The sequence below is a fragment of the Apodemus sylvaticus genome, chromosome 10, assembly GCF_947179515.1.
Source record: "Apodemus sylvaticus chromosome 10, mApoSyl1.1, whole genome shotgun sequence".
Lineage (NCBI taxonomy): Eukaryota > Metazoa > Chordata > Mammalia > Rodentia > Muridae > Apodemus > Apodemus sylvaticus.
The window spans coordinates 64,576,001-64,590,600 of record NC_067481.1 but is presented as its reverse complement, the minus strand read 5'-3'; the positions used below and the strand labels follow the sequence as shown (position 1 = coordinate 64,590,600).

Sequence of the window (14,600 nt, the reverse complement as noted above, 5' to 3'; positions counted from 1 at the left end):
CTGAGAATGGCAGTGAGTATAGTGAGTAGGCTCACACCTCTGGGTGTCAGTTGCCATGTAGGGCCACTGTGGACATTCAGATTCTGCTTCTGTCACATGAGGTTTTTCCTCCGGCACATGGAACCCAGTCCCAGAGCACATTCTGTCCAAAAGAGTCTCAGGACAGCCTTATCACAGGGATCTGGTGGTAAGGACACCAACCACAGCCCAGTTCCTTCTTCATACCCTGCAGGAAGCTGGGCCTCAACCTCGAGAAGTACACTGACTGCCCCTTTCCTAGTATAACCTGCATTTATGGCGAGGCTGAGCCTGACACCAAGGTTGATTGCCAACAAGAATCAATGCTGACCTGGGCATACTAAAAACACATTGATTGCCAGTTATCTAAGAACTGGAGTTGTCTTTTTTCTTCCAAAATATGAAAGCTTTGGGGAAGAGGAAAGATAGTTAAGGGAGATGTGGTAAATATTCTGTTCCCCAGTTAGTAAAATGTCCTTTACCTTAAGAAATAATACCAAGATCACAGGAGTAAAGTCCCAGTGTGTGTGTGTGTGTGTGTGTGTGTGTGTGTGTGTGTGTGTGTGTGTGTGTGTGTGTGACATATATATTATGTGTTGATAGCTATATCTGGTAGTCTATCAGGGATGCCCTTTGCCTTAAGGCGATAAGTTCCTGAAGACAGAGGAATGAATATGCATACTCCATATATAGGAAGAATGATAGGTGCCCAGGTTTCCAGTTCTCCACCCAAGTGTTCCGTGGTTTTGTCTGAAAACCAGCAACAACCAGCCCTAAACTAGAGTCGAGCAGTGACACGTGGCCTTGTTTCTCTTTATTATTTTCCCCCCCTTTCTTACCCGTAAATTTCTACAGGAGAAAGCAAACTCCAGTAACACTACTTCTCAAGGGATTTTCTCAGGGCCTTCTGCCCTCGCATGCCCACTAATCTCAGGATCCCTCACCTGCACCTACTACTGAAGCCTGCTGTCACTGCTGCACCAGCACTTAGCTGCTTCTTCCTCCTTTGTCTCCACCAGAGTCTGAAGGAAGGCCTGACGGTGCAGGAGCGCTTGAAGCTCTTTGAATCCAGGGACTTGAAGACAGACTAGCTGCATCCATTGCACCGACACATCCTTCCCAGCTGGTGGCAGCACAGCCAAGCGGCTGTCTTTCATCTGCATCTGTGCTTTCTCATTGTTGCTGTCATTAACTGTGGGTATGGACGCATGAGAGACTGCTGTGGGGTGTTTGCTCCATTCCCTCCCTGTTAATTCCAACTTCCTGTTGTCTTTATCACAGCTTTTTTCCCATGGTATTCTCAGATTAGTCACGCGCAAGCAGTAGAGTGGGGAGGTTTCCCCTCTGATCCCTGAGCAGCCCCCTTGTGCTCCCAGCACACTCACTGTCAGTATTAAGGCACAGCAGCCTGTTAATAAGCTAGCCCTGCCTCAGAGTGCACACGTGGGGGCCTGCCAGTGGCTCTGCTCTGCCGCACACAGCAGAGCACCACCCTTGCTGGTCAGAGCAGAGCCACCGAATGTTCTAGCTGGCCTGGTTTCTGAAGGGCCTAGGAGAGTGTCCAGCCTGGCCCACTTCCTTTTGATGTGGGAGGAGGACAGCATTTTGTATTTGGCCCACTAATGCAGCTTAGAACCATACCCAGATAATCCTGGCAAATCTTTCACAACCTGGAAAATGTTGAAAGCAACCATTCCTATTTTGGTTTTTTATTAAATCTTGCACAAAAGTCCCGACCCCTCTCATTCCTTCCTCCGCTCGTGCCTCCCTTGCTGTGCTAATCCTGGTCTTCTGGTGGCCAGGAAGAGTGACTTGCAGCCTGAAGCTTCAGACTTGTCAAGTATGTTGGACCGTTCTCAAGGTCATCTAGAGGGAACATTGCTGGGTTTTAATCTGTCTGAAAAGAAACTGGGGAAAGGTGAGAAGGCAGTGTGTGTAGACTGTCAGGATTGGTGAAAACAGCAGCCGTGCTCAGGACACTGATTTGTCTGGGCTCTGGAAGGTTCCCTTGATTACCTGCTTCTCATGGAGCCATTAACAGGGAGCCTGTGCTAACTTTGCTTTTCTAGCTAGCTGAGCAGGACCCTTCTAACTACCCAAAGCATTCTACAGTATTTCCTTTCAAAAACAAAACCATTTTTCTCTATTCTCATAAGAAAACATTCATACTGTAAGATGCAGGACACAAGAGCCCCCATGTTAGATGGGAGGGTCAGTGACCTCGAAACTAGATCCATGTCTTGGCTCGTTAGTGTTAAGTGGGTCGGATGGTCTCTGAGTATACAAATTCAATTCATGAGTCCCCTAATGGTTCTACATGAGTTAATGTTCACAGCCATCCACAATGTCTAGCTGGCCTAATAGACAGGCAGGTGGAAACTTCAAGATAACGGATTTGTGACATACCAAAGTGTGCCGCTGACCAGCAAACAAGCGCTGGGCCTCCCCTTTTCACAAGTTTTTAAGTCCCACTCTGGCACATGCTCAGTGACCATTTATATTTTCAGCATTATGGACAAGTCAGTTCTGTTAAAATGAGCTGCTGTTCGAACTGAGCTTTGACCTCAGAGTGAGCTGGCCTTCAGGAACTGTCCTTCTGTTTTGAATTCTCCTGTTCTCTCTGATATAATTTCTTTGCAGCTATCCTGCTGCCCTTGGGACCCTCTGGTCCCATTGCAATTATCTTCCTGCCTTGTGCTTCCTGGGATGCTACAAGGAGCCTGCTGAAGATGACAAGCCTGCCATTCAAAAGGACATTTGGTCATTTGCTCTTCACCTTAGAAGCCTAGGATATCAATTTTGTTAAAAATACCAAGTACTTGGGTGTCAGAAGCAAGGCACACTGCACCTATCTTATCACTCAGGGCTCCTGCTGCAGGCTCATTTTTGCTGTAATACAGCGCACACTGCTCCAGAGCTTGGTTTCACCATCTGTTGCCTCCCTCGTAGCTCCTCCCCTTTCCATCCTTTTCTCCTCCCCCAGAGTCTCAGCTCCTCCCCCTTCCTCCTGCCCAATCATTGGCTCAAGCCTTCATTTGAACGGTGGGGAGAAGATTCACAAGGCAACTTCTCATCTGCAGCCCCTCCAAGGAATGGAATTAGCATCAAAATACAAGCCCAGGGCTATCCACAACAGGTATCTGGTATGTTGGCCAAATGCTGAACTGGTACAGGGCAGAGATTCCTGGATCATCTCCCACTGTCCAAGCCAGTCTGAGCCGTAACACGTGGATCAGGGTGCATCTTGAGTTTCTTGGTGACTTCTGGCCTCTGGCAAAAGTGAACCAAACAAGAGCTAGCCTTCCTGAGTCCCTGATGGCCACTGCAACAGTTTGCTTTGGACTGCTACATGTCCTCTGTCCAGTTCTTTCCCTCACTCCCTGAGCCAGGTTCACTTTTGCCTGACCTCTCTATAGGCTTCCCATTCCCTGGAAAGAAGCTGAAGCTGATGTATTCAGAGAGGAGGCATCGAATGTGCAAGTGGAGGTGGTCCAGGCATACATAGAGGAGGATGCTTGGCTGAGGATGGGTAGTATAGATCATGAAGTCACAGGCTGTTCCCAGTCCAGTCAGTCAGTGCCATGCTTTCTTTCCCTACTTCATGGTAGGAGCAGAATTTTATTTCCCTATAAATACACATTTGTGGTCTACCAGCCATCTATAAGCAAACTGCCATTACAGGGAACATACCTGACTTCATTTGACAGCGAGTATAAACATATATTTAAATTACATCTTGCACGTGTGGTGCCTAGCACCAGAGCAAAGAGCACATTTGTCACACAGGGCTACTGGCTGCACCTTTTCCAGTATGGTTGTGGCTACAAGGCCAGGAGACCAGAATCCCATGAAGTAGGGACTCCCCAGAGGTAAGAATGTGTGGATTCACTGAGTAAAAGCCAAGGTCAGAGTTGACCTCCATTGGATCCAGCAGAACACTGAACTGGGCGCAGTGATTTATGTCTGTACTCCTACCACTCGAGGCTCCACAATACCAGGTCAGTCTGGACTGCATAGCAAGACTGTCTCAAAACACGGGTGGGCTAAGAAGATGGATAGATAGATAGATAGATAGATAGATAGATAGATAGATAGATAGATAGATAGATTTGGGGCTCAACTACAGCACTACAGAGAGCAGCACACTTGTGATCTTTGGGACATTTGTCCAAAAGGAGCCTGAAAGATTTGACTAGGAAACAACAAGTGTGAAAGATCTGATGGAATATGTACTACTGTTAACTTCTCTACCAGGGGAGATGGTGCGCTGACTCTTTATCCTGGAACTGCAGAGAACTAAGCACACTCCTCACTGCTGACACCAAGCTGGTGCTGAGGGAAGTAGCTAGATAGCACACTGTTTTGTGTGACCTGGGCATCAGCTTAGATCCTGCAGGCCTGTCCCACACACCAAAGTGGTCTTTCTCCTGACCTCCAACTATGCCCTGGCCCTCAAAGACAGGCTAGCTAAGCACTCAGAGGCCCTAAGCAGCCTTCCCACTCATGCCATACTCCATGTCAGTACCCAATGCAAGCTGCACACCAAAGTCTGCTGTCAGCTACAGGTACAAACAGCCCCGAGATGCATAGTAACACCCAAACCCCAGACTCTGCTGGTGGAGGGACAGTAATTACCTCTCTGCTGACTGTCCTGCACCTGCAATGCAGGAGGGTGAGCTGTAAACTACTAGAGACTATCAGTGTGGGGACTCATACAGCCTTTCCATTTCACTTGATCAGCCTTTCCTGTATATCAGAGCAAGTAATGTTAAATATTTCTAAGACATGGTGCAGGGATTTTGTGCAAAGGTTGTGAGTTTATAAAATATCTTTGGGTATCCCTTTTGAAGGTATGTAAAGGTAGCATTCAGTGTAAACCCCTAAAACATCAAGACCATTAGTTAGCTAAGCGTGGTAACTCACACGTGTAAGTAGCACTTGGAGGCAGAAGCAGGCTAAGGTAAAGTCGAGCCTGGCCTACAGAGTTCTAAAAGAACCAGGGTTACACAGTAAAACCCTGTCAAAACAACACAACTGTTAGTAAGCAATGCCTTTTAAAGTTTTGGTTACTCAATAGATTCTGAAGATAGCCTTACCCACACTAATGGCAAGCCCTGATTCTTGTTTAAAGTATTCTGTGAGACTTGCATGGAGCCACTCAAGGGAAACCAGTACTAAGAGGGACTTTCGGCACCCTGCCCTAAGATTTCTCAGGGTGTTTTTGTTAGAGAAACTAGCTGGGAGCATGGGCTGCTTCAGGTCCAAGTACCTAGCTCTGACAACTGCAAGGCTTGGCTGGGCTTGTGTTCAGAGCAGCCCAGCTTCCCATATCTCTAGCTGCCTGATTGTATATATAGCATGAGACTCCGGGTAGCTCCATGGCTGATTTCTGTACTGGTAAGGACAGTGGAGAGTTAAAAAACGAGACACTCCAAAACTGAAGGACGGGCCTCTCCAGTTTCATGGGTCACGGGGCAGCCTGAACAGCTTCCATTGTGGGGCAGGATTCCATTGCCAGCATTTGCCATAAAGAGGTACCATTGTTAAGAATCCTAGCCAGCACCGCCCACTCCAGCTTGCCACAGTTGACATGCCATTGGCTCATCTCTCCTTTAGAACTCAGACCATGCATCTAACTTTATTTTAGCAAGGAATAGATTGTAAAGAACACTAAATTCACTATTATATTTTGTTTCTATCACAAACTTTGATATAAATGGATTTTAAATCATTTTAAGATTTACCTTTGGTATTAATGCTTTAATGCCAGGATCCAAAACCAGTTCTGTGGTTACTAACCGATGTGGCTTTCTGTAGGATTGCTGTGTAGAATAGTAAGAACCCCGGTCACAAGTGGCTCCTTGACAATCAGAACTCTAGGTGACCTTCCATTACTGCTGCTTGACTGGAAGTGGGGTGCGTGTTTGTGAACAGAGCACCTGGCAGGGCCTCTTACATCTTCCCAGAAACAGGCTTGTTAGGTATTTTGTCAGAACAAAATACAGTCAATCCGGTTACCAGACTAAAAATTACATGTAGAAGAAAATGAAGCCTCACTGAGCCAGAGAGGCTCCAAGCATAGCTTCTCAGAGCCAGTTTAGGCTCTGTTTATGCACAGGGTGTGGCTTCCTACAGATAAAGTGTCCCCCAACTCCTCAAGATTTTATGGTTCAGTGTAAGGCATTTCCTACAAAGTTTATGGTCAGGTTCACTACAATTGAAATGTTAATTTGTAGAAATATTTATTCCATTGTGTGACAAGCTAGAGTCCTTGGCTGTAGCTAACCATTTTTATTGTGTAAATACTGCTTGGTTTTACATGAACTGTATCATAATAAACTATTTTTGCATTGCCCTCTGCATGCATACGGGTGCTGACTCTGCCAGTCAAAGAGCAGAACCTAAAGTCCTGAGCTGGAAATGCACTAAAGACTAGAATGGGCTGGATATAACCTGCTGCTCTCTTTACAATATTCCTCTGAGTTGTTTTCAGGATATTTACATTACATTTCACATTAAAAGAGATTTTACATTTTCACATATAAGCCATAATATTTTGTCTAAAGTCTATGATACTTTTGACTTGGTATAGAAACTTCAGGGGTTAGTTAAAAGAATAGCAAAAAATTCTGATGGGGATTCCTTCACTAATCAAGATACTATAACTCTTCATTGTAGCCCTCTTGTATTTTGATTTTATGATGCTGGAGCTGGAGCCCAGGGTCTCAGGCATGCTAGGCACAACCACTACAACATGCTCTCTGACTTTGTCACTCAGACTGGCCTCATCTTCTTTAGTTCATTGAGAACTAGTGTGCACCACTATATCTGGCCTATCCTTCATGGATTTAATTGTGATTTAATTCTGTCTCATTTTTTTGTTTTGTTTCAAAGCATCATGACCTAAAATAGACAACCCAAAACAGTGCTCTCTACCTGTGGTATATCCTTGATGGTTCTATTTCATTTTTTGTACATTAAGTTTAGAATAATAAACTAGGCCAGACATAATGGCTGCCAACCTGGTGATTCCAGCCCACGAGAGGCAGAGATGAGAGGATTCAGTCGGAGGCCTGGGTTACAGAGCAAAACCCTGTCTGTCCCCATAGCCTCCCAAAAGGTGAGATAATAACTGTGTTTTTCAATATTGTCACAGACCTTATAATAAAAGTACGTGTACTGACTGGAAATACAAAAATTGTTTCTACTAATTAGAAATCAACTTAAGTAGTTTATAAAACAGCAAAACAAAAAGATATAAAAAGACAAAATACTTTTAGTAAAAAGACTAAATACTACTTTTAGTATGTTAATGCAGAGGTTTAGGGACTTTTCAATAGCTTTTTGTCCATTAAAAAACTATATAAACAAATGGACACAAAAAAAGTTTTAGTGAACTGACCTGATATGATCTGTAGTTTCTTTTAAAAGAAATCTGTAGTTTCTTTTTTAGGAGAAAGGTGGGGGAGGGAAAAGACCAGCCTGGAACATAGGGGTGGGGGGAGAGGGAGGGAGGAAGGGGGTCAGAGTGTTTTAGCACATTTTCTTGAAAGCTGTGAGTGCAATTTAAAATTAGTTGGCAAGCAGTAGTAAGTAATCTCTTATGGTTAAAACTGTTTCAAAACATTGTTCAAAAAAAATCAAAAACCATGAAAAGAATCACCCTTCCCACCCCACTTATCACACTCGGTGATGAAAGACTGACCGTTCCATTCAGTATGGTTCAAAGGATCTAGCTAAAGTGTTCAGTGAGAACAAGGCACTGATTGAAAGGGAACAAATAAAACTTCCTTTTAAATGAGGTCTGCTTGCCTGTTAGTGTTATGTAGGCCTCAGAAGCCCGGGACAAACATTAAGATATCAAAGCGGAGGCTGGCCAGCTCTCCCAGCATCCCTCAATACCCGGGCTGCTCCCAGCTCTTCTCACCCTGCCCCCTACCCCAAAATTGTCCTTCCCGGAGCTGGATTCCACACTTTGCTTCCTAAAGCCTGATTCCGACTTGACTCAGCCATTTTGGCTACAAGGATCTTTAGGCCTCCGCCCACCATCTGCCTTAGTTCAAAACTCCTCTAGTTCGCTCCCCTCCAGTGGTCCTGGGTAGTCCACAGGCCATTTCCCCTCCATACTTTAGGCATGTCCTCTTTTTTTGTTCTTCCCACTTTTTCATTCAATTAGCACTACTAAATTTAGCAAGTTAGGATACAAGGCTCAGTTGTATTTCCACACAGTAGTTCTGAAGACTGGAACAAATTAAATAATTCCATTTACAGTAACATGAGTAATAAATCATACTCAAAACTACAAACACTGCTGTTAGATACTCCAGCCAAGTGAACAAAAATCAAACCAGATGGAAAATATTTAGAACCATCAACACCAAGATTAAAAGGTCAAAAATCCTTCAAAAGACAGAAAGGGAAAGCAAAGCAAAACTTTAAAACACCAACAAAGCCCTAACTATAGAATACTTAAAGAGAAAATGCAAATAAGTATAGAATAAGTGTATTGAACAGCTAAGGACACTACTGGAAAATTAGACCCAAAGATGGCAAGAGAGGAAAGGGGGAAGATGCACTTCACATCGGGTGGATGGCGTTGATAGTCCAGATCTCCAGCTTCAATGTTAATCCTAATCCCCTCTCCCGATGGGCCAGCCATGCCACGCAGGCTAGAAGCAGTCTCTTCCTAAGGCGTTTCTCGTTCACGGTGATTCAAGAACACAGCTGCTCTTTATGAGTGTGCATGCCTCATCTCCTTATGTTTACATGCCTTTGGATCTCTTTAGCTGCCCAATAAATTTTTGAGTAAACAACAAAAAACCTACAAGGATCGAGAAATTAAAGATAAAGCCAGATATATATGCCCAAGGAACAGAAAATTCATGATAAACCCACTTGATCTACAGATTCAACATAATACCTATCAAAGTCCTAGACACCTTTTAATTTTTGCCAGTGATGATTGATGAATTGATATAGTCATTTTAAGATTCACACAGGGAGCCGGGCAGTGGTGGCGCACGCCTGTAATCCCAGCACTCTGGGAGGCAGAGGCAGGTAGATTTCTGAGTTTGAGGCCAGCCTGGTCTACAGAGTGAGTTCCAGGACAGCCAGGTATACAGAGAAACCCTGTCTCAAACCAAATCCAAAAATCAAAAAAAAAAAAAAAATTTACACAGAGATATAAGAGGCTAAGAATGTGTTAGAAACAGTTTGTGTTGCCAGTTCTCAAAAGAACTCTTCTAGACAGCTGCTAGCATTACCATGGTGAGACAATGCACAGCCCAGACATAAACCATTAAAATTAATGGTCAGTTGATTTTCAACAAAGGTTTTAGTACCATTTGTTAAGGGAAATCATCTTAATGGTGCTGAGACAAGCGGGATGGATGTCCACGTGAACTTGCCCCTCGGAGCTCTCAAAAGGGGGGTATGATGGCACACACTGTCACCCCAGTGCTTATGAAGTGTAGGACTGGAGTATAAGGTCAGTCTTAGGACCACAATGAGTTTGAGACCAGCCTGGTCTACACAGTGAGAGGGTCTCAAACAACAAAAAGATATATAGATATATATAGATATATGAAATGATGTTACTTTTTTAAGTCTTGACACATTTCTGTAGATAACAAAACTACTGAGAGTAACAATATTTGAATGTAGCAGGCTAAGGTTCATACTTGAAAATATTTATTGAAATATGCCAGAAGTTAAGGGTCCTCAAAGACACTGTTACTCAAGGGACACTTTGTGATCTTACACACACACACACACACACACACACACTCTCTCTCTCTCTCTCTCTCTCTCTCTCTCTCTCTCTCTCTCTCTCCTTCCTCTTAAGAGTACAAACAATCCACAGGCTTCAAAAGGATAGGAACTTATCCAACATAACTTATTCTGAGTATATTATACTTTACAGTTTCTGTTAAATCTTTTGGAATATCAACATCAAGTTTACTTGTCTAACACTAAGTAAAAGGAACATTACAGAGTACGAAAACAGCTGGGCATGGTGGTGCATGCCTGTCCCAGGCAGAGCTCTGAACTGAAGACCAGCCTGGTCACATAGTGAGCCCAGGCCAGCCAGGGCTACACAAGTGAGGCCCTCCTCACCTTCTCCCCTGAAAAAAATTTTAAAGTGAGAAAACATGCATTGTGTGGCATCTGCTGTTAACTGAAGGCCACTTCATCCACTCAGACAGACTAGGGAGCCATGTGGAGCTTGTCACGCCCACAAGCATGAACAATGACAAAGCTGTAGTCATGTCACTTCACCACATGCATATAAAAAAAATAACTTGAGGGAAGAGGGCTTATGGGATTTATGGGGAGGGAGAAACCAGGAAAGGGGAAGTCATTTGGAATATATACAAAGAATATAGAAAATTAAAAAGTAATACATAAAATAACTTGAAGCATGTCACAGATCCATGTGAGAAGCAGTTCCTCGACTCCTGTAAATGCCCACTGGAGCGGATGCAGCAGCCGGGCAATCTGCATAGCTCCAATATTCCCTTTGACATCAACCTCTGATCCACTACTGAGCAAAAAGTCATGAGTGAGTCCATGGAGTCACCAAAGGTGCTAGAGGTGAGGCCACTCCTGAGTCCACAGCATTGCTCTAAATGGGAGGGGCGTGGAAAAGCCTGGCACAGGTACAGGCATGGCCAACTGGCAGTGCTCACCAGTGACTGACACTGCAGGGAGACGATGCCAGCTGCTGAAGGTCAGTATACTAGGAGGCACGTCTAATGATGCCCAGAAGAGGATGCTGCCTATCTAGCCAACTACTAGGATGGCCTACAGCACCGTCCAACACTGTCCCCTCCTTCCTAACCTCTGGTGGGGATGCATGCACAGGAAGACTATCAGCTGCTCCCCAGCCAGCCAGGAAAGGCTCATGCAAAGCAGGAGGGAACATCAGAACAAGCTGGAAGACTGAACAAGCCGAAGTAGGTCAGTGCCCTCGCTGCTTTTGGGGGAAAAAGCTGTACTTGGTAGGGTCAAATTCTTCCCAGATGCGCTCAAACTCCTCCAGGAACAGCCGCACATACTCGGTGTCCTCCATAATCAGAACGTTCTCACGGTTGTTCTGGATGGCCTGTGTGGTCCAATTGAGGGAGCCAGTGATGAGCACCTTCTTGTCAACAATGGCAAACTTATGGTGCATGTAGCCGAGGTCCTGGTCATGCCGTACCTGTATACCTGTGGAGCCAAGGAAGCCTTTAGTTCACGCACCCACGTGTAGCTATCCCCACCTGCTAGTGTCCTGTCAGAGATAAGGACACCCAGGGGCTGTCCCAGGGTGGTCCTAAGATTATAGAGAAAATCCAAGTCTGTCCTCCAGGTCAGCACACAGAAAGCAAGGTCTGGATACCAAATATTCTTCTGGGAACAGCGTACCTTCGAGGAACCCACACCAGCCCCACTAAGCCTAAAGTCTAAATACTTCCTCAGAATCCTGCAGGCGAAAGAGTCAGGTGTTTGACATATCTTTGCCTTTCTTGTCACTCACTCACTGAAATGGATAAACTGCAGGGCAGAAGCCTAGACAGGAGAGGAGTGCATACTGGCTTTGGCTGGCTAGCTTGGATCATCCCTTCCTCCCAGGGTGCCTCACTAGCTGAAAGGAAAGACCTGTGCCACAGCCAAGCCTGCTGTCCTCACCAAAGTTCTAGCTTTGGCTTCTTCCTTTTGAGGTTAAGTTGTTTGGCAGGGATGCTGGGGTGAAACCCAGGTCCCACACACTAGGTAAGTGACCCCAGCCTGCCCCACTCCACCCAGCTCTTGTCACAGCAAAGCCTGGAAGCAGCCGCTACTCTGCAGCTCACCTGAGGCTGGAGGACCTCTTGCTTTGGTTAGACGGTGACAGCTTGTTCCTGACTTGGACACTCCATGCTTGCTGTATCTGACGCCTCTCCAGCAGCTACAATGCCTCCGTGGGCTCTCCTAGCCACTCACTCACTACATGATCCTTGTGCACTCTTCCAGACCCTTCTGATTTAGGTGTTCCCCACAAATACCTGATTGTACCAAACATTGGCAAATGCACTTGATGGAACAATCTGGAACTCAGCCAGTTGTGGCCAGAACATCGGTAGAAGTCCCATCTTTGATGGCATATTCTTTCCAAATCTGAGGTTTTATGACTCTCCAAAATCTAAATACAGTGACATCATCCATGCCTGATACCTACTTGTCCACCACCAAAATGATACCCTGGTCGAAGATTACTCTGTGACTGCCAGTAAGGGGGCAGAGGAGTAGTGTCAGACTGAGAGGGTGCTTCTGCTCCGCCCACGTGGGTGATGCACAGCAGGCCAGTGCTGTGGTGCTCTTCCTTCCGCTCTCCAAAGGCTGCACCATCCACAGGAAGTGGGAAGACAGGCTGTGTGCAAAAACCGCCTCAAGAGCACTACAAAGCCTAGGCATTTCCCAAGGGCTCCCCAAACCTGTCTGCCACTGTGGGCACAATGATTGGGCTAGGCAGCTGCGTGGATGGAGGTTGGGGACAGACTCTTGGCTAACGGAGGGATCTAGCAGTCAGTTTGTGTTCCTACAGTGCTGACCACTCAAAGGAAGACAAACATGGGCTGCAGGCTTAGCGGGACAGAGATCACACCTGTTGCCTGGGCAGAGTTGCAGACTGGCCAGACATACCTGTGGGCCCAGAGGTGATGGCTGAGAAGCAGGTGTTCACCACACTGTAGGGTCCATTTTCCAGTGATCAGAGCCTAGGAAAACTCACTAATCAACATTGTCATGCCTACTCCCCTGTGGTCACACATCAGCTAAGGGCTTCTCAGTGTTGGCTGGGTTCAAACTGACTTTTAAGTTTTATTCTCCATGCCTTCACTTCTGTCAGCCATCTCAGCCTAGAACAATCACAGTAATTGAGTCTAAACATGTCTCTAAGGTCAAGGCCAGAGCCTGGAAACTGGAGGGAACATTCACACACCTTACTCTCATGGGGAGCACAGACATGGAATCTAACAGACTATGAACCTTGGCTCCTTGGCCGGCTCATCTCTGCCTGCCTGCCTCCACCTTCTCCCCGAAAACGCTTCCTGCCCTGGACAAAGTCAGCAGGGGCATCAAATAAGTCCTCAGCCCCTCTGCCAGCGTGCACCCGCGGCGGTTTACCTGCCTTGCGCAGCAGGCCGATCTGAGAGCCGTTGAGGGCCATGTAGTCGCAGTCGGTGATGACCCGCACGCGCACCCCGCGCTGGTGCAGCAGCTGCACTGCACGCCCCAGCTGCGGGCTGGAGAAGGCGAAGAGGCAGAGCTCCAGGCTGGAGCGGGCGGCCAAGAGCGCGCGCAGCAGGCGGCTCAGCGAACTCTCGCTGTGCGGGAGGCTGCACGGGCAGCCCGAGGAGGGCCCGGGGGGCAGCCCTGGGGCCTGCAGTAAAGCCTCCGTGCAGGTCACCTGTGAGGGGAAGAAGAGCACCTCGCGCCGTGGCCGCCGCCCAGCCAACAGCCAACGCATCAGCCACGGCAGTGCCTCTAGGGCCAGCGCGAGACCCGCGCCAGCAGCGAACACCAACCGCCAACTCGAACGCCCCATGGCCGCCACCTCAATGGTCAGCCGTAGCACCGAGCGCTTGCGCGCCCAACACGTGCTAGCCCGCCCCCAACCCCGGGTGTGCCACGCCCCCTCGCGGGGCCCGCCCCCAGCCAGGAGCTAAACTACTTGTAGCACACCCTGCCCAAACTGGCCATAAGCTCTTGGGGGAATGCGCGCTCAGCAGTAGATCAAGCTGGCCTTGGACTCAGAGATCGGCCTGCCTCTGCCTTGAGTGCTGGGATTAAAGACGAGTACCTTCATTTGACTTCTTTTCCTATGTGTCTCCCTTTAATTTCCTTCCCTTACCCAGCCACTGCTCTAGCTAGAGTTTCAGCATTATATTGAAAAGAAATGGGGATAGTGGGATGCCTTGTCCTGATTTTAATGGGATTTGCTTTGGGATTTTTTTCAGTTGCCATGTTGTTTATGGATTTGTAAGGCCTACAGGAAGTATTTATGAATGGTAATATAAATATAACCAACTACCTGGGAATGGATAGGTCATAGGCCTGCAGGAAGAACCTAGTTGATGCTAATTTCCTAGGCTAAAATAATTTCTGTTTTCTAAAAACTTATATCCACAGATAAGTTCAGCTTTCACAACTTATCAAAGAACATTTTTTTAACAGATGAAGACAATCAGAATTCCACAACTGATCAAAATGCCAAGAATTAGTGTCTGTGGGGTGGTTACCAGCTCATGAGGTTTGGCGGCAGGAACTCTTGCTCAACTACAACTGATAAACCTGCATTATAACCTTCACCTACACCGAAGGCTAAGCATTGTGGGAGAGGTAAGGGAAAGACTGTACAAGCCAGAGGCTCGAGACACCCAAAGTTGATAGTGTGCCCTAGACGGAGGAAACACCCTGAATGAGACCAACATAATGACAATAACAGTTGACTGGTGACTGTAAACAAAGAAATTCCACACAGTCCCACCCTCGATGAAGCTACAGGTGGGCAGTGTCTACCAAGAAGGCGATAATTGGTTTCCTCCAGAAACAAGCTCCCA

At 46.5% G+C, this 14,600-nt stretch overlaps 2 protein-coding genes across 7 annotated transcripts in view; one reads left to right on the top strand and one right to left on the bottom strand.

Moving 5' to 3' along the window:
* The window catches only part of Mprip (myosin phosphatase Rho interacting protein), a 117,621-nt gene extending 115,869 nt beyond the window's left edge, over positions 1-1,752 (top strand). For all 6 annotated transcript variants that reach the window (XM_052197319.1, XM_052197321.1, XM_052197322.1 and 3 more), the window contains one exon: positions 1,038-1,752. In XM_052197319.1, coding sequence (XP_052053279.1) covers positions 1,038-1,109 — 72 coding nt within the window. In that variant the 3' untranslated portion in view covers positions 1,110-1,752. The remainder of the gene's footprint in view (positions 1-1,037) is intronic.
* Positions 1,753-9,726: 7,974 nt separating this feature from the next.
* On the bottom strand, positions 9,727-13,683 carry Pld6 (phospholipase D family member 6). The gene is made up of 2 exons (XM_052197250.1): positions 13,165-13,683; positions 9,727-11,226 (listed from the first exon to the last, which is right to left on the bottom strand). The coding sequence occupies exons 1-2, from the start codon at positions 13,583-13,585 to the stop codon at positions 10,979-10,981; spliced, it is 669 nt and encodes a 222-aa protein (XP_052053210.1). The 5' UTR covers positions 13,586-13,683; the 3' UTR covers positions 9,727-10,978.
* Between the last annotated feature and the right edge of the window lie 917 nt (positions 13,684-14,600).